At 36.7% G+C, this 20,248-nt stretch overlaps 1 protein-coding gene across 15 annotated transcripts in view; it reads right to left on the bottom strand.

Moving 5' to 3' along the window:
* The window catches only part of LOC115237960 (zinc finger and BTB domain-containing protein 20), a 110,906-nt gene that overhangs the window by 24,604 nt on the left and 66,054 nt on the right, over window positions 1-20,248 (bottom strand). For 10 of the 15 annotated variants that reach the window (XM_029811376.1, XM_029811375.1, XM_029811373.1 and 7 more), the window contains 2 exons: window positions 3,342-3,506; window positions 1,958-2,319 (listed from right to left, as the gene is read on the bottom strand). In XM_029811376.1, coding sequence (XP_029667236.1) covers window positions 1,958-2,194 — 237 coding nt within the window. In that variant the 5' untranslated portion in view covers window positions 2,195-2,319; window positions 3,342-3,506. Of the gene's footprint in view, window positions 1-1,957; window positions 2,320-3,341; window positions 3,507-9,871; window positions 10,114-10,178; window positions 10,336-10,421; window positions 11,301-11,955; window positions 11,972-14,618; window positions 14,788-20,248 lie in introns of those variants that run through there. The other 5 variants (XM_029811380.1, XM_029811385.1, XM_029811384.1 and 2 more) reach the window with 5 other exon arrangements.

Raw genomic sequence — 20,248 nt, 5'->3', positions numbered from 1 at the left:
GGGAAAGAGAGAGAAAGAGAATGAGTTAATTAATTCCATTAAATCAACGTATATAATATTAGAATCTGTCATATACGAGATTGTGCTCATTCTACTATTACTATCTACTAATTACTAATTGTAAGATAGATTTGTAATTCGACGATTACATCGGTATAAAATTAAGATTTTGATTATGACGTTTTTTTAAAATCTCTTTCCACGATATCCGAAGAATATAATAAATGAAAAGGACTATATTTAGGGGGGAAAATGATACATCAAAGATTGCATCGAAAAAAGGCGCAATTTATTAGTAGAGAAAGCCGGGGGAGCGCGTTATAGAATTCGCGGAGGGAAAATGCCACTTTTCGAAATTGCAGCGGCTCTTTTGAAACGAGGATCTGATACGCAGAGTACGCGACACGATACATCTGCCGACCGAGGGCAGCATTTTGAAAACGGTTTCGGTAATTTCGAGAAGTGCTATTTTTTCTTATCTCTCGGGGAAAGCGTAACGGACGACTTGCGGAACATCCTACATACCTGTACCCGCGGATGAAAACGTTATTCCTCGCTAGACTCGAGATAGAGCTCCTAGTAGAAACGGGGATTTCAGAATACCGATGCTGGCGCAGCGTGGTTGCAATTTAGTCTCTCCAGTCTTGCCGAAAACTGAGTTAGACGTTTCGTCACGTTAACCGAGTTTTGACAAGAGAACGAAGTCACAAGAACGAAGTTCCGATTAGCTACGACGAAGTTAGTTTTGGTCGCGTACACGCGCAAGTATGGTTTCCGCGCAGCTTTTATGCCGACCGAGGGCAGCATTTTGAAAACGGTTTCGGTAATTTCGAGAAGTGCTATTTTTTCTTATCTCTCGGGGAAAGCGTAACGGACGACTTGCGGAACATCCTACATACCTGTACCCGCGGATGAAAACGTTATTCCTCGCTAGACTCGAGATAGAGCTCCTAGTAGAAACGGGGATTTCAGAATACCGATGCTGGCACAGCGTGGTTGCAATTTAGTCTCTCCAGTCTTGCCGAAAACTGAGTTAGACGTTTCGTCACGTTAACCGAGTTTTGACAAGAGAACGAAGTCACAAGAACGAAGTTCCGATTAGCTACGACGAAGTTAGTTTTGGTCGCGTACACGCGCAAGTATGGTTTCCGCGCAGCTTTTATATATATATATATATCGACTCGATTATTTTAATTGAAAATTGACAAGATAACTCTCGCGATGTAGCGAGGGACTGAGCTCGTTTCGAGCCGGGTTCGAGATGAAATATCGAGGAAAATGGCAATTTTATTATATATTTCCCGTAAATCGAATTGTGAAATTCCACTTATCGAGTTTCAGTCATAAATCCAATTTCACGTTACAGCGAAATTCCGGAAATCGAGTTTCCGCGTATTCTGAATCATTCGCGACTAATTTCTCTATTTTCGCGGTAGAAACTTCTTATATCGTTGCGATTTTCATATCAAACGCACTTCTGTGCCACAGATTTGCGATTGATACATATCGTCGCATCGGATTACTAAAGAGCGCATTGATGCATCTACGTGTTTATGCCACAAACGAGTTAACGCGAGCGAGAGAAATAAAGTCATTCATTATGTCTTAAAAAAAATTTTAATAGATGATAAAATTATTTCAAAGAAATAATCTAAAAATAATGCAATATAACTTTAACGAATTTAAATCTTGCTACAAACATAAATAATTTATACCTTCAATCTCCTCCCTTCCCCCGAAGTTAACAAAGATTATTTTTAAAGATTGAGAGAGACAATGGTAATTAAAGATAGAGATTATGGTCTATATCATCAAAATCCGATCTCACGCACTACAATTCTAAGCCTCATCGATAAATAGAGATGTGCCGCGACTTTCCGAGTCGAGTTTGCGAGATACGGAAAGCACGTCATCGTCGATATGTCGTGACATCATCGTGACGTTTCGCTCTATTTACCTTGTGCGCTCGCAGCGTCTTGCCCTCGCAGGCGAGCGTGACGTCGCAGTAAGCCTGTCGCTCGAGCAGCTGTGAGAACATGGTCTGCAGATTGCTGTGATGGTACTTCCATCTCAGGCAGTACTGTTGCGGGAACATGGTGGTGGTGGTGAATGACGATGACGATGACGATGACGATGACGCTGAGCTGGTCGTCGTAGCGGGCGCGGGTGCTGAACAACCTCGTTGTTGAAGCATGCGCGGGCCTGGCACCGCCGTGCGAACTCCCCCTCGACCGAGCCGGCCACCGTTGCGTTCGCTTCCGGGGTTCACCGTACTCACGTCGCCCGCCCTCTTCGCCTCCGGCGTTTCCCCGCCAATGTCTGCAACACATCGGAAGAACCTGGGTCAAAGGAGCCGAGAGGGATACCGCGATAATCGGTGAATCACATCATTGTGTGCAAAATTTGAAGAGCTCGAATCAAAGAGAGAAGAACCAGTCTCTTCGGTTTCGGGCTACGTGATTTTAAAAACGATGCACGATGAAGGTGATCCATTCGATATCATCATCGGGATATTTTTAATTTCGAAAGGGAATTTCTTGATCGGAGCTTAATGTTTTACGTCTCGATTCCATTTATAACAGAACCAAAGTAATTTCTCGAATAAGATCTATTCTTAAGAATCTTTATTATACGGAAGGATAAAAAGTATTAAAATAATCCAGAAAATTGAAATATTTTATAAATACATGCGAACGCGCGCGCGCGCGCGCGAATTTTTATCACACACACGTTCATTGTCTAACCGGTCATTGCCATACAGGTATATCGGGTTCGGCCGGAAGTTCTCGTCGCCGAAGGAAGGAAAGAAGTCCCGTCGCAAATCGGATTGTGATAACCGTGCGTAAATGTTTATCGCTCGCTATCGCGTTTTTTCTTCAGTCTTCATTCTGATAAAATATTTAAGTTTAAAAGCGTATCACTTTTCGTACCGTAGCTCATATTCTACATGGAACACCGAATTCTGCAGAGCAAAAATTTTGTACTTATTTAACGTATAAAACGCAAACAATAAAAGTAATTCCTAGAATTTGTATAAAAGTTCAATTTACAAAAATTTTAATTTTTATTCTCTTTAAAATTCAAATAACAGAATAAATTTTATATAGATAAAAATGTGTGTTAAAAAAATATAATTTTTTGGAATGACTAGAGAAATATTTTTATTGTTAGACTTTTAATATGTTTAATGTAAGGCAACAGATATACAGGAAGAGAAATCTTCGGATTAATTTTATTAATACTAATTTTAATTTTACTTTGACAAAAATTGTTTTATATATAATAAATATATATGCTTAGAAATCTCCTCATGGACACGATCGCTTATTTTTCCTACTTACTAAGAAAGTCTTCGAGCTCGTTCTGACTCAGGATTAGAGTGACTCGCAGGCCAGTTTCGGTCTGACTTTCCTCCGCAACACCCGCGCATAAACCGGCGCGAATTCCTGAGGATGAGGGTCCTTCGGCTTATCACTGACGTTCCTCCTCGCTACCAGTTCACCTCCCTGAAACACAAATGGCAAGAACGTACGTTTTATTAATGGAGTCACATGGAGTGTCGATTAGCGACTAAGATTGATGCGCGTTATGATAAATAACTCGTCACGTTCGAGTGACAACGGCAGTTAGTGGTAGATATTAAATCGACGAACACATGATTGACCGAATAGATTCGTTCGTTTCGAGCCACGCGATGATAGAAATGTCGATATATTCGCGAGAAACATTTGCATTAATTCCGCTAACCTAGGATATTAAAATCGGGATACTATAACTATGACGATTTTAATAAAAGATTTAATTTAAAAAATGTTTAAGGTTTTATGAATTATCATATTTTCATCAATAGTTTCTTTATTTATTATTTATTTATTTATTATTTATCCTCATTTATTACTTATTTATTTATTATTTATCCTCCTTATTTATTATTTATTTCTTTATTATTTAAAAAACGAGCAAATCTCTAAAGGACTTTTTGTCTTATTGTTAGTTTATCGGTCCCCTATACGCTCCTAAAGTTTTGACATTTAAATTGGGGACACCCTGTATACATAAAATTGTTAAGATAACATTCCGTTTATATATATAATTACTATATTCATAAATATCGGAAAGTATTTTCCTTCTAATCGTCTCGAAAAAATTACCTCTGTTTTATCGCTCGTATATGTAAACGTAGATATTCAGGCTACAAATTAGCTTGCGGGTTAAGCGAACAATTACTGGTTCCGGGAAAAGAGGTATAAGAAATTCAAAAGCGCTTTATCGGGGGCGAGCGACGCAATCGGACGGATCCTTTCTGCGGTGTCAACGTATCTCGATTACGAGGATAACGGCGCAACGCGCCGGATAACGATTCCCGGCAATTACTGTTAAATCGATTTCTAGCCACGTGGCAGCTTGTCGATCGCGCTGTATACATATATACGCGTTATGTTCTACTCGACGGTACTTTTTATAGAGGGAAAGGGGGAGATCCGTGTTTGTGCTATATTAATATGAACGAAGAAACTCTACTCAACTGTGAGAAACCTTGACAAATAACTTGCGCCGCGAAGCTTTCACTGTCGCGTTTTCTACGAGAATTTTCGATAGTTCCTTTTTCTTGCTCGCTCGGTTTGCTTGAACTTTTAACACAGATTCAAGATACTGGTACGTTCGAGATCGAGTTCCAAGTTCGTTAGTTTGTACCGTTCGAATAATATCATTCGAAAAAGCGGTTTCTTTTTTTGCGTCGCTTCTATACAAGAGAACCTTTTCGCTCGAGTGCACGTTTTTTGAAAGACGACATTTGGCGCGTTATATTTTTGACCTTCGCCGATGACTCACGGTTTTTTTTTCAGGTAGAAGATATTAAAGACAATTTTGATCGCGGATTTTAACGGTCGATGCGCATATTTACAATTTTACCATGTCGATGTAAGAAACAGATTTTGAAGAGCAAAACGGAAACAATGAGACCGGTCACGTTTGATAAACTTCGAGATAACGTAGATACCTATATCAAAATCCGCTTTGGAAAAAAATAAAAAGAAAGCCAAAGACAATTAAGTTTTTTTTAAATGTTGTTCGCTTTGATAATTTTAATGCAGACTTAGGAGCTTATCGTAAACGATAGATCCAAGTAACATCGAGATGTGTAAATGAAATATATTATTTCAGCAAAAGTCTGTGAGAGGCTACATCAATACTAAAACTCGAAACTTTAGTAATACAGTCGCATCGTATCGGAGTAATCAACGGAGAAAAAAAACAAACTCTTTGATTGTAATATATTCGATAATATAGAAAAATTATATAACCTGAATATTTCTTAAACAATTATATTTGCTAAATTAAACATTTCATTCGTAAAAAATAATGAAATGATATTTGAATGAATATTTAACATTATTAGAAACTATTTCAAACAAAAATATATATGTACATGCATTACCAAAAAAAAAAAAAAAAAAGAACTTTTCATACGCTAAAAATTGAGCTATTTTCAAACCGCTGAAACTCGGCAAAAAATCATTGTAGACAAAAAATAAAAAAAAATAAAAAAATAAAAACATTTTGTAGCTTGAAGTTTCAATGCGCTGTCGGTAGTTTTAAAAATTTTTTATTTTCCTTGTTCTGTGTTTAAAAAAGAAACGTATTGTTTTTTGTCCCTTAAAATTACGTATTTTTGATACTCTGCAGCTTGATAAAAAAATTTCTCTTGAAAAATTCAAGTCATAAACATATTTTGTAATTCCATAAACATATTTTGTAGTTCCATAAACATATTTTGCCTACGCAAAACGCTTTTTTAAATATTTCCTACATTTTTTTGGGGGGCCGATTTATACGAGTTTGAAACTGAACCTGTGTTTTTTAGAAATGATGTCAATACTTGACGAAAAAATCATCGCAGATAAAAAATTAAAAAAGCATTTTGAAACTTGGAGTTTCGCCGAGTTTCAGCGGTTTAAAAATAGCTCGATTTTCAGCGTATAAAAAATGTTTTCTATTTTTTTTAGTAATGTATATTATTATGATTATTATATTATTAGAAATTTTTTATTTTATAAAAATAAAAATATTTATTTGATATTGTATATGTGTGTGTATGTGTGTACGAGGTGTTGTCGAAAATTTTCCGGAATTACTCTATAAAAAAATGTTAGGCTTATTTTATTTACAATTTGCCTCCGTCCCTTTCGAAGCTCCTTGTGACTTTATACAGCCAGCGTTTCTGCCATGCTTCAAATTTTCCCTGGAAATTTTTTTGCTGTAGCGTGTGAAGCACCCTCTGCGATTCGGTCTCGATCTCTTGTATCGTTTCGAAACATCGCCCTTTGAGCTTCAGTTTCATTTTTGGGAATAAAAAGTCACAACGGGCTAAATGTGGCGACGATCCTCACGAACAATTTTTGCAATTTTTTCAACACTTTCGGAGGTTGTGTTGATGTGCGGCCATCCCTATGATTATCGTCTTCGACCAACGTCTTCGGCTCTTTTTGAAGCGTGCATGCCACTTGAAATATTATATATGGCCTAGGGCCTAGAGCATCGTCACCAAAAGCCTGAGAAATCATTTCGAGAATCTTGGTGGCCAATTTTCCGAGTTTGACACGAAACTTTAGTCAAAACGTTGGTCGAACACGACAAGCACACAGGACGGCCGCGCACCAGTACAACCTCCGAAAATGTTGAAAAAATTGCAAAAATCGTTCGTGAGGACCGTCGCCACATTTAGCCCCTTGTGATCCTTTTTTGTTCCCAAAAATGAAGCTAAAGCTCAAAGGGCGACGTTTCGAAACAGTACAAGAGATCGAGACTGAATCGCAGAGAGTGCTTCACACGCTACAGCAAAAAAATTTCCAGGGAAAATTTGAAGCATGGTAGAAGCGCTGGGGTGGCTGTATAAAGTCACAAGGAGACTACTTCGAAAGGGTAGAGGTAAATTGTAAATAAGGTAAGCCTAACATTTTTTATAGAGTAAATCCGGAAAATTTTCGAGCACCTCGTATATTTAAAAAAACGTTATTGCGCACATATGTTCATTATAACGGTAATTAATATGCATGAATGATATCTGCAATTTTAATACATTACAATTCTGCATAATATAACGTTTCGCGATACATAATCCTCATATAAAATTAAGTCCACTTCTCACCGTATCGATTAACACAAATATCTGGAATGACTTGATACCCACGAATACCGGGTGAGATATCGACAGCCGCCTGTCGTTCGCTACGTCGTCGTCGACACCATCCTAATTTTGTCGCTTGAAATATTCAGCATGACTGGTGTAACAGATAACGAAGACCGATTAAGGCCGATTAGAATCAAAACTTGATACTGTAAATCCGGTATTTTGTAATTGCGTGATTATCCTTGACACTTCACCAGCATTTATCTTGCAACGTTCTGTGTTGCACCAACACAAATTTATCGTATTGAAATCTACACAACTTTAACGATTTGTAATGCATTTTAAAATGCGCATATTATTCCAAAAGAAACGATTAAAAGAAAAGAAGTATTCAATTAACAAAGATGTATATAATCAACAAAAAGAAGACGCTTTAAGATTTAATTACACAGAGAAATATAATTTCATAATTTAATGTACTCTTCTTTGAAATAATAAGGTATTTTCAAAATATCAATTCTTTACGAAGACTACATCCTTTTTATCCCATATCTCAAAAAAATACGAAGGAACAATCATCGGAAAAAAATCAACGTAAAATTTGTTTCTTCTCTTCAACATTCGTATCGAAAAAAAAAAAACACGTGTGGTCACTTCACGTTTACCTTGTCATTCGTGTAATTTTCTACAGCGTTTTGAAACACGCATGTTCTCTGAAAAAGGACGAAGAAGAGGGAAGAAAAAGAACCAAATGTGGAGATGTACTCCGAAAATTAATTCTGCAGAGAAAAAATGCGACCGCTTTACATTTACATCTCGCGCATACAATTGGTAATTCCAATTTGTTTGCCCGGTGAAAACAGCGGCGACGTCGATCAACACACTGACGGAGAATTGCCAGAATGTTAATTCGTGACTCCGAATGGGAACGGACCGGCGGGAGCGACGATGCATTATTGAGGGACGAGCTCGTCGCGATAATTCGTCGATTACAGTTGGCCGCGCCGTTTGTCCGTCACCGGTAAAACGAGAATACGTATGTACACTCGTAAAAAGGGGGAGACAGACGACTTTAAAAGAGAGAGGGCCAGCTAGCTACGCTAGGTATCGTAAAAGTATAAGTGCTACACGACCGTACAGAGAGGGAGAATATATACGTCCCGCGACGTCGTGCTCGGAATTAAGATCTCGACTCCGGTTTTCAAATAACTCTTTTATATGACTCATTGTCTATATAGGAGGAAATGGAATATGATGCATGAGTTAACCGAATAATTCCCGGCGTATAATATCTCATGTACTTTCTCTCGATAATAATAATATTGCGAGAAAATATACTTGTTAGACACTGAAAATATGATCTTCGTATAGATCGTAGAAAAGTACAGTATAGCGATATTATAATGTTAAATTAATATCATTTTTTAAAATTTATCCCGAGAAAATATATAAATAATGATTATAATGTTATGCTAGATTTACATTATTTAATAATTTTCTCTTAATTTTCTTCTTAGATTACTGAAATATCTATGCGTGCTATATATTATTACTCTTATACCATATGTATAGTTATAAAACATTTATTTATAGCTTCTTATTTTATTCCATTTATCAAAGCACACTGATAAGAGAAAGTACATTGGATAGAAAGTTTAATTACCTCGTTAATTGCGTTAAATTAATTATAATCTGTAGGTGACACATTCCAATGTTATTTTATAAATACTTTTTCAGAATGATATATAATTTTAAAACAGCATAGCATATTGTGTTATACAGAAATTTTAATATATTTCCTCTGTGACGTCATCCTTGTACTATATATTTATAAAATAAGAACTGAATGGTACCATTGTGCCACTTTAACGATGGTTTTCTACTTGACCAGTTGGATGTCGGAGATTTTTCTTTGGAGATAGTTCAGGGATCGTGGAGAGAGGGAAGAGGCAAGATATTGAAAGATCGCAGGTATTAAAGTTCCGGCGCAANGGAAACACTAAGAATCGGGCCCTCGTTCGCTATCCTAGATTCCTCGGTGCTTTCTATTGTGTTTACGGATCGCATTAGAGTACCTTTCGCCGCCGTTGAGAAAATGCTTCGCTTCTTCTCGATACCAGCAATATTCTCACTATGCGCGTCTCTTCCTCCACAATTTCCCCTTTCCCCCCCTTCTCTCTTATGGGAATACAACTAATCTTGATATGATGATAGCGCCCGCACTATATAATTTCGTCTCATAGCGCACTTTTTCGCAAATTATAGCACGCTCGAAATTAGACTTACGATTCTTCAAATGACCAATTTTTCTCTGTTGCCAGATCTCTGTTACTTCGTGACCTCCATATTTCGATTGTCGAATGGTTAATAACTTTTAAATGGTTATTTTCATCTGATTGAATAATCAGATTTTAATTGTTTCCAATCATATTTTCATTCTTTTATAAAATTATATTCGATTCCATTATTACAATATTAATATTTAATTAATGCCATAATTATCTTCATTAAAACAGAATTCTGTTTTAAAAAGCAGTGTTAATAACGTCGCTTTTTGTGTATTTTGTTACTTTATTAATAATCGACATGATTGTTTAATTATTGTGTAATTAATTAGTTAATAATCGAATCATTGTTTTCTAATAATTATGTGCTAGTTATCTATATCTCTTTTATTGTTAATATTAATCGATAGTCGCGTAAAACTATTTTAAGAATGGCAGCCTGTAAATGACTGACCTTGCAACTCTTGTGACGTCATCCACAACGAGCTAACAACACCCACCCTCTTTAGTTCATGAACAAATACAGGCTCTTTACAGAGCAGCCGCTTCTAATCGCCCACGTTTTTACACGATCGACTGATCCTTCGATCGCACTATCCGGAGGTCTGTTATGCTCGTCGTGATGCATCAACATCATCGATGAACGGTTCTCGATGTCCGCAAGATACTGTTATAATTCGCGCAATAGACGCACATCTGCATAGAACGAGATCGTAAAAATAGCCGAAGCATGGAAATTTGATTATTATTGTGGTTCTTACATGTACACGAAATAGCTTGATGGATTGTATATCATATTGTTTCTTTTCACCGAAACTACGCTTATCCGGACAGGAGATTGTTATTAAGTTCGATGAACACAGATAGAATTTCATTCTTAATAAATTTCTCACAGTCGACGAGACATCATAAATACCTCTGTTCGTCAAGAAATATTCATCGTATTCGTTTTACTAATAATAGCATACGGATTTATTATTACAATTTTATTAAAGTTTCGTTACCTTATATACGATTGTAGAACACAGATGAGATGCGATGTCATTCAATTTCTCTATTTGTGATTGGATTTAGAAAATACTGTCAATTAAAATACATGTAATCAATAATAAAATTTTAAAATGTTATCTGTCAGCGATATAATCGTCCTTTTCTAATAAATGTAAAATTGTTATCAATTATTAAGACAGTTAATGCATACGCAAATTTTTTCTCACAAAATATATAATGCTCTCGCATTTATATCATTACTCCGCTTTCATTTAGATAAACGGTCATCCTAAAAATTAATTCGCACATATAAATAATTTTAATATACTCATTTGAAGCAATCTAACTTTCCACCTGCTAATTAATCATCATCAATAACGTTAGTAATTATTAATATATTATTAATATTATTGGCGTTAATACATAGTTTCCGTTACACAAAATTCTTTCGTAAGGAATGTTTTCTAACACGACGGTCGCTCGGCACAGCGTGATTCCGATAACGCGACGTAATAACGGGAATGCACCGAGGTAACTGTTGCATCGGAGAATGCGTATTTCGAAGCCCGATTCTTTTTCGCGAATCCGTTAAGCGTTCGTCTTCCGCCTAACGAGGTGCTCGCGCGCCTACCGTTAAGAAGATGTAGTTATCCGGACCGCGCGATTCCCTCCTCCCGATGATGTTTGTACGAGGATCTCGCATATATAGGAATAACGAAGCTTCGCGGCATATAACGGTTCCGCGGTCGCCAGTTGTTTCGCGAGAACGCAGTATGCATCGTGCGTAACGTCGTCTTCGTCGCGATATTTCCCGAAAACAACGAGAAGATTTGGACTCGAATAACGAAACTTTTTTGCGATACGTATTTCCGGGCTTTGAGATTCGAAACATTTCATTGTAAAAATATCGGCAAATTACAATTATTTTTAGGATTGTAAAAAAAAATGAATGTGCATCTTGTATCTTTCAAAGGATTATAATTTAAACTGAATTATGTTTGTACAAATAAGAGATAAATAAGAGATGAGAAAAACAAATATGATATTTGTATGTAGAAAATATTTATGTTATAATAGATAAGAAAATATACATGACACAAGCTCTATAATTTTGTTTGCTATGCTAATAAAACATGTTTGTGAGGCCCGAGATTAGCCTCTATTTACGTTCCGGTATTCGCGAATGTTCTGCATGGTTCGATACAGTCGGATTATAATCAAGCCAATCGGCTTGAATTCATTAAGATCTCTTATAAATACTCCTACCCTCTTATTATGTGTTAAATTTTATTTCAATATACAAATATCTCAAGCAATAATTTGCGGTATTTTTCAATCCCATTGCAGCTTAACAAAAAAAATGCACAGAATAATTTCGATTTTAAGATCGTAATATCGCAAAGACATTGAGAATGCTATTAATATGTTGAATCGAGTATTAACACAATGTTCTCTCTCTCTCTGATGTCTATAAAAAAATATCTTAAACATATCACTCAATTTGCATTCGAATCGTAGTAAAATGAATTTTTTACGTTCTCTACGTACTCGATTAACATGCAGCACGCGCTAATGTGAAATCTGTTTTGCCAGGATAAATATATCGCGAGATTAATAGAAACATTATTGGAATATCGTTTGATCCGCGCTCAGGATCGCGATAAGACAAAGTACTTTTAATTCTATATCTCTTCATAAATATTTAACGGCGGCTGCATATATTAACGCAGTACACATCTGCTCTATTACATTCGTTATATAAGGACGCGTTCCGAGAATTAATAAAAATGTAGAAAATGTTAGAAAAATATATATATCTCGCGCTCGATTTGCATTCGCGTCGCAAGCGCACTTAATATGTTTTGCAATCTCCGCTCAAACGCCGCGCCGCGCCGCGCCACGCCGGCAACTGCTCAACGTCGATAAATGCCACAATGTCACCGCGTTCCCATGAAATGACAATCGTTTTTCTCCCGGCGGTATGTTGCAGCGAGCGCTTCCGCGAAAACAACGACGGAGACTGCGCGCGAGCGGGGGCAAGACGCGAATCGCGATTTATCATCGTTGTCAGGGAAATAAATAATAAAAGGAGAGAAAGAGAGAAAAAAAGGTCGAGTAAAATCATCGTAGCATGATTGACGAAACATATATTATCGCTTTTTTACAATATTGGCGAGGAAAAAAAAACTTGTTTATCCGCACAATGTGCTGCGTGTCGTAACGCGAGCGCGATGTCGGAAAGGTGGACGATACGCTCGAGATTGAAGTGCGAACCCGGAAAACGAAGGCTTTTTTCACGGACAATATTTAGTCATCACATCGTGCCACATTGCGTCCTTTTCCTTTTGGCGAAGAAGGCAATGTAACGAGTAACGAAAACGCGTTCCGATAATACGTAGATAAACGGTGCGTACGCGCGTCTCTCTCTTTCTTTCTAAAGGCCCTGATCGTTCCTTCTCTTTTTTTCTTTCTATCTATCTATCTGTCGTTTTTGTTCGTTCTTTCTCGCACACACGAGGAAGAGGGGGCGTGTACGATGACACTTTTCCTCGAGCATACACGTGGAGCATGCTGCATTCGCTATCGAAAAAATATAAATGTATTTTTTAACAGATAGTGCGTTAAATACACGAGGAAAAAAAAAACACGTTATTCAGATATAGTTTTTAAAATACAGCAGTTTTTTTAAACATTTATTTTTAGGCCAAAACTAGCAATTTATGTAATCTTACTGTCATGCTGATAATGCCCGCGAACAGAGACCTTGACGGAAACTTGACCATCTCTTTAATCACTTACTGTTAGATGCATGAATGTTTCCATTACCACAATAGTGACTGTACCGTATCACAGTTTTAGATAATTTTGACTATTTTGATAGTTTTTAATGCAAAAAGTTCGTAACGCAGAGAACTAGAACTTTCCTCGCTTTTTATTTCAACTTTCATCCATATATCAATTTGTATAATTTTTAATATACATATAGTGTTCAGAGCACACAATTACAATACAAAATATTTAAATAAATAACTTGCTACTTGCTATTTTTATATTGTATAAATTGCATAATTATGATTGCTTTTTTTAGTTTGATCAGCTTTATTTCCACTATAAATACTGCCACTCTATCAATGTTACCATTTCTGTGGTTTTTTTTTTTTTCACTACAATTGTTTTATTGAGAACACAGTTGAATGTAAAAGATATACTTCCGACTGAAGACTAACGCAATATCATTTCGACGTACCGGTAAACATTTTACACATAACGTTACGGCGACGATTCAATATGATTCATCAATTTTAATTATGCTAATTCAAGAATTACACCTTTGCACTAAACTATCGATATGTCATACTTTCATCACACGATATACATGACTTCGCGTATTTTCCTCTCTCGATGCAAAACGTAATCACCGGCACACCGGACGCTTTGTTATTAATTAACCGGTATGTAGACACGAAACAAGACTCCTCTCCGTATCTCTCGATTACGTCGTCCCGACAATCTCGCGCACACAACACTACGTATTGTCATCGTTGATGACGTGGGCTTCCGCGGTGTCGGAAGCTTGCGCGGCTTCAGTTCAACTTTCCGTCCAACAAACTTTATGCCGCCACCTCCGTGAGATGGTGCATCATTCACGAAATGTGTGCACCAGCAGCGAGAGAGAGAAAGAAAGAAAGAAAGAAAGAAAGAGAGAGAGAGAGAGAGAGACACACGATCGTGTTTCCCTCCGAAAACTGTATCTACTAAAAAAAGGCACGAAATCGCCGAATTTTATCACTCGTCTCGAATACTCTTGAACTCGCGTGATAGCGAAAGAATCATCCATGTGGAATATGAGAGACTGGGTTTAATTGATAAGAGACGATAGAATAAATTGGCACATTCCTGTAGCAAGAGCGGAGATTGTCGAGTATCAAACTAAAAAATATGCATGTACATTCGTAAGGATATTTAAAAAACTTACAAATTATAGAAAAATGCGTGGTAAATAAAAATTTAGAAAATCTGAAAAATTTAAGAAAATTATGTACAATCTAATATCTATATAAATATCCACTCATAGCGTGTAAAACATAATTTCTTAATTTTTTAAAAATATTATAACATTGAATGATCATAAATAAAAGAAAATAGCATAATAAATCATTATTATCGCAATATTAATCGATATTCCTCCGCTCTTTACTCCGGTAACTTACCAATGTAACCTACTGAGAAATCACAATCGGCTTTAAAAAAAATCAAACGCGCCTTCGAACTTTTTCGCACCTGCGTTCAAAGGTTGCTTTTCAAAAGTACGGGATGCGCCCTCGACGACGCATGATCTTATTAACGTCGCGACTACGGCGATTACGACGAGATATTACAGTGACAAATGCGTACGCACGTACGACCGGTCGCGGAAATTAAGGAGGATCGCGCTTTGTGTAAAACGCAACGACCTACAATGCTACAAATGCCGCGGAACCGCCGTGTGTCTCTTCTGGCCGCCTGCTCCTCGCCGCCACCCACCCCCTCTCGCCACCCTCGCCGCCGCATACCGCCTTTTCCACCGCTCGTGGAACGATATCCCTCCTCCTTTCGGTTTTTTCCTCCCCTTATAGCAGCCCCTTCTTAGGCCGATGGCCTCCCTCTCTGAATCGGCCTTCGCCTACCACCACCCCCACCCGCACCCCACCTCGTACCCTCGCAGCCCCCTTGCCAAGTAACGGCGGTACACGCCGCCAGGAACGTACCCATTGTCTATTGCCATCAAGAGAGAATCGTATTAGATTCTTGTTTCCTGGCAAAGAGCAAGGAAGCACATTTTCTAAATTGTGATTCAGAAAAATTGAAAACTACGTTAAAAGATTTATATTGAATATATTACATGATTATTAAGAGGAAGCATTTGATTATTTTGTGTCTCTTATTAACACGACGAATTAGTGAATTGTAAGTAAAACTTGAATTCACGCCTCAGAAGGTCGCGGTAACCGTTGCGGCATAAATTCACGGCGATCCCGCAAGATAAGCCAACGATCTAAGTAGCTATTAGTGTCAGACACGTGTTATCGTAATTAGCAACATTAGTTTGTTACCGCGCGCGCGGCAGCATTATCGTCTCAACGTGACGTAACAGGCTAGTAAACGTAAATAAAAGCGTGCACGCGATGCGGGGTCAAAGCTACAATGTAACGCGCGTCATAAATCGCGGCGATTACATTAAAAAAAAAAAAAAAAAGGAAAAGAAAAAAGAAAAAGAGATCGGCAAAAAATCCACATAGTTTAACGCTCGGTGCACGTCGGCGACGACGGACTTTGCGTACTGCGATTAATGTAGGATGAAGGATTAATCTCGCGGCGCGCGCGGCACCAACCGCGTTCTGTCGCGGACCCCTCCTCCCCGACTCCTCTTCTTCTTCCCCGATAAATGCCAAAAATATTTTTCGAAATAAAGTCGGAATTTTACGGACGACAACAATTTTTTGCATCCTTATCGTTTATACGCTCAATCGGCGTGGAAGCACGTCTAAACATATTAAGAATTGATAACCCCTCGTCGAGCGGGTTTCTCGTATGCGACGAATAGTCGATTTTTCGGAAAAAAATGAAATAATAAAAAAAAAAAAAAATTAAGAGAATGAATTTCGCTTTTCCGAATTTCGTCGTCGATTTTCTCATTCGAGAACGACGAGAATGGATGAGACACGAGCAATGATGTATTCCAGAAACGATAATTCCTATCTACTTTATATGCGTATAATTATATTTCATTAATATTATATTGTATTATTTATTATTATTGTATTTACTGAATGTGAGAAAAGAAAAAGTCAAGTCCAAGTTTATCGAACATAATTCATGGACGGTAAACGCGGAGTCTTATCACCGATAAGAAGCCAAGTATTACCATAATTTTTCGAACATCAAATTTTAACACTGTTCCTACATCGAGAATAATGTGTACAATAAAAAAAAAATATTAAAAAAAAGATTATAAAGTGTATTGAAAAAGATGTTACACGATGTATCACGTCAGATCCGCGATAATTTGCGAACACTTCGACTCGATATAGGCTTGCTGTCCTCCTTGCGCACAATTGTGTGTGTACAACATATTACCCAAATTCTCATCCCGTTGGCTCGGCGGGAGTCCTGATTGATAATTCGAATTCGACGTTCTGGATGGATTCGCGAGAGCTCCTCAAACCGTTCGCAAAATTCACCGGCGCTCTGATAACGGACAATGCATCGAAAACTCGTCCACGAGTTCGCTCGCGCTTCAAAGAGAGAATTCCAGATAAGAAGAAACTCTCTCGCGTGCGCGAACAATCCAGAACGTCGTCTCGCACAGCGGGATTTGTTCCATTCTGGATCATCGACACCGAGTCTCGCGCTAGTTGTACGATATATTTCTGTTTACGATGACGTACGAGTCGATTAAAAGACGCGAAAGCGCGATAAAACGCGAGAAGAGAGAGCAGTTTCCCACTCTTGTTTCTCCTTTATGACAAGAATGGGATATTTTAGCTTGAAGCAATGAGATTTATCACTGTATGTGTGGTTTAAAATCTTAAAATTATGTAGATCTTTAAATTCTTAATTATTTATTTTCCAAAAATTTTTATAAATAGTTTTTAACAAAAATTTTTATAAGTTTTTGTTAATTGACGAGATGTTTCCAAAATAAAAAAAAAAGATTTAATTTCAATCACAAAAGAGATCACAAAGTCTAAAATTTTTATTATCTGTAGAAAATATTCGAATCCTTCTCTGTTTCCTTGAGTTAAAAGAGATTTAAAATTTTATGGTTTCGAGAACCAATTAGACAATATAATTTTTTCATTTATTTGCAAATAGTGCTTAGTTTAAAAATATTTTAGTTTATGGATTTATTAGATAAAATATTTAATCATTAAATTTTGAAATGTTGCAACAAATCCTTTGTTACATTTGTGAACGACTAAAGGAACGCGAATCAATAAAACTTGAACTGTGTTCGTGGAATTGGTATATGTAAGGATCGATACGTGTTACAATTGTCTTATCAAAGTCATATTAATCTTGAAACGCCATTAATAATGATGCCACTGTCTGGATTATTGAAATCTATTTTTCCATCCGTCTCTTAGTTACTGAGCGCTGCGTTCGATATTATAAGGTGCATTTTTCAATGACATTATTAAATATTCGTTATTAATGAGGAACGATATGAATATATCCTTATAAAGACTCTATAAAATATAAAAGAATGGATTTTAATAATCCCGAATATAATTATTAACTATTTTTTATTAAAAAAGTACATATACGTTGTATGTTTCGGAATTTTTTTAAATTTCAGAATCATGCAATATATTTCAGGAGAAAAATAATATCACAAAAATGATTAAGGTCTTTAAAAGCAGAAAAATAAGGGTAGATAATATACGAAGGAAAGTTCTGATTAAAAATTGCAAGTTTCGTAAGATGTTGATATAGTTTATATATAGTTTAAGTAGCCTTTCAAGAACTAAATTTTGCAGAGAAATATCTCAAACCCTAAAATCGATTACCAAAAATTTACATGACTTCGCTCTTTTTAACCTGATTCCTCGAAAAAGATGAATTAAATAGAAATAAATCAATTATTAAAAGTGTTCTCAATCCTGAACTAACACACACGCGAAAGTTCGTTTAAATGTTAGATCACATTTAAAAAATATAGGTTAACAGATACATACGTATATCCTAAACTCCTAAATGTAATCGTTAAATATATTTCACGTATATACATAAAAGATATTACGAGTAAAATTAAGAAAGAAATGTCACATTATTTCCCTGTTCCATTCCATACGATTCCAACATTTTTCTTTTTTTCTTCTTTAAAAAATGGGGACATCATGGTATCACATCAAAATCAACTAATCTAATTCTGAAAAAAATGGATATTAATTTTTAATGACAAAACAGCGCTTCATCGGCGAAACATACATTTCAGAGAAAATATTGCTAAATTTCGCAAATTAATCTATTTTTTATCCCTGGTCAAGTAACCTTCATGAAACATAAAGTATCTGTCAAATTATTTTTCCCGACTCGATCTTGCCGTTTTGAAGAGATAATTGATCACGCGCACTGACGGTGCGAAAATCGCGAAATCAACGATATTAATTTTTCAGTATTATGACGGAATCTTTCTTCGTGGAACGTTTAATAATCGATCTCTTAAATCCGAGCAACCGCGGCAAAGAGCGAAGGCCGAGACCCGAGATTTACCAATTTCCTCACTCGCCCCAGATTCCTAAATTCGTATAAGTTCGTATAATTTTAGCCGCGCGAATATTCTGCCGATTTTAGAATAACGCGTCCGTAACACGTCCGCATTTAGCGGCCTGATAATGCTCGCCACACCGCCAATGTCAATGGTGGCTTACACGATTAACGATAATCGGTATGATAATTAACCCGCGTCGAGCGCGCTAATCTAACGTGACGAGTTTTACACGCGAATACATTTTCATCACTTGAAATTCATCTTTAATTCTTAGTGACAGCTCATTTCAATTTGTCATAATTTAATTTATCCTACTGGATGTCCTACTTTAACTGTCAATCTTAATTTTAGTGATAAATTTTTCGATCAACGAATACGATTGTAGATATAATCATATTTCATGTCGATGCAAAATCTAAATTAATTTATAATCTCGTTATAGGCCTCTCAGTTGTATGACGTACATCGCTGAAAAGATACTTTTCTGGATTCTCGGACTGTGCTTGCTAAATAATAATACGTAGTTGCTAATGGAAACCCACTTCGCGTTGGCTTCTCCGGAATAGGTTTCACGAAAGGGAAAAGTGTGTCATGCACAAAAGCCTTTTTCAAATCGCCTTAGAGCTCTGCCGTTTGTTATCATAACAATCGCGATATCTCACCGAGGATGCAAAAATTAAATGAGTTCGCTCAAAGAAAAGGCATACAGAGAAAAAATATGAAATCTCTTGGCTGAAAAATTCTTTTTTTTCTGCTTTCTAAATAATTTCAAACAATCATTTTATAAATTATACTTGTGTACTATTTTTCTTTCAGAACAGGATATAAAAAAGCTTCACATTTCAAAGCTTTTAAATCTAATTTTTCCTCGAAATGTGTCGACGTTTTCTTTTCGGAATAAACTCGCAGTCCGCGAAAATATTTTATCGCGAAAAGAGAAATGATCAGCGTGCGATTGAAAGTCAATGATATCGCGATCTCACGGTTGCGATTACTTTGGACGGTATTTTCCTCATTACTAAAACGCGACATTTTCATTATTATTAAATCATTCGTCGACCGACGAAACCAGCGACCGAATCGTCCCGAATCGCAGAACACTATTACGGGCGCAACGAAAGAGAACGAAAGAGAGAAAGACAGACAGAGCCACGCATTATAATTCCGACAACAATTTATCACGTCGTAATTTAAGGCGTAAAATTCTCCCCGCGGGAAATTTCCATAAAGTTACCGCCAACATTTACGTGCGTTAGACGGCGGCACACATCGCTTTGCAAATACTCTTCAAAACGCGTACAAACGCAAATGTTTCGACTCTTCTGCACAGCTAATGAGGCTCTCGTCGATGTGGAATTTCGTGTCCTCGATAACGAGTATTCTCACTAAAATGCAATGCGCAATGCATTCGCCTAATGTTACTCTACAGTGATCGTAATGCTTCTTATTGAAATATATGTTGATTATTACATAGACTTGTGCGATCGCGGCATTAATAATTAGTAACATGATAGCACAAGAGTAAGATATACACAAAAAGGCAACGTGAAATATTATATATATATAAAAATATCTTGTTTTTGTTAA

The sequence above is a fragment of the Formica exsecta genome, unplaced genomic scaffold, assembly GCF_003651465.1.
Source record: "Formica exsecta isolate Colony F162 unplaced genomic scaffold, ASM365146v1 scaffold314, whole genome shotgun sequence".
NCBI lineage: Eukaryota > Metazoa > Arthropoda > Insecta > Hymenoptera > Formicidae > Formica > Formica exsecta.
Note: the sequence above shows the minus strand (reverse complement) of the source record. Positions and strands in the feature narration are given on the sequence as shown.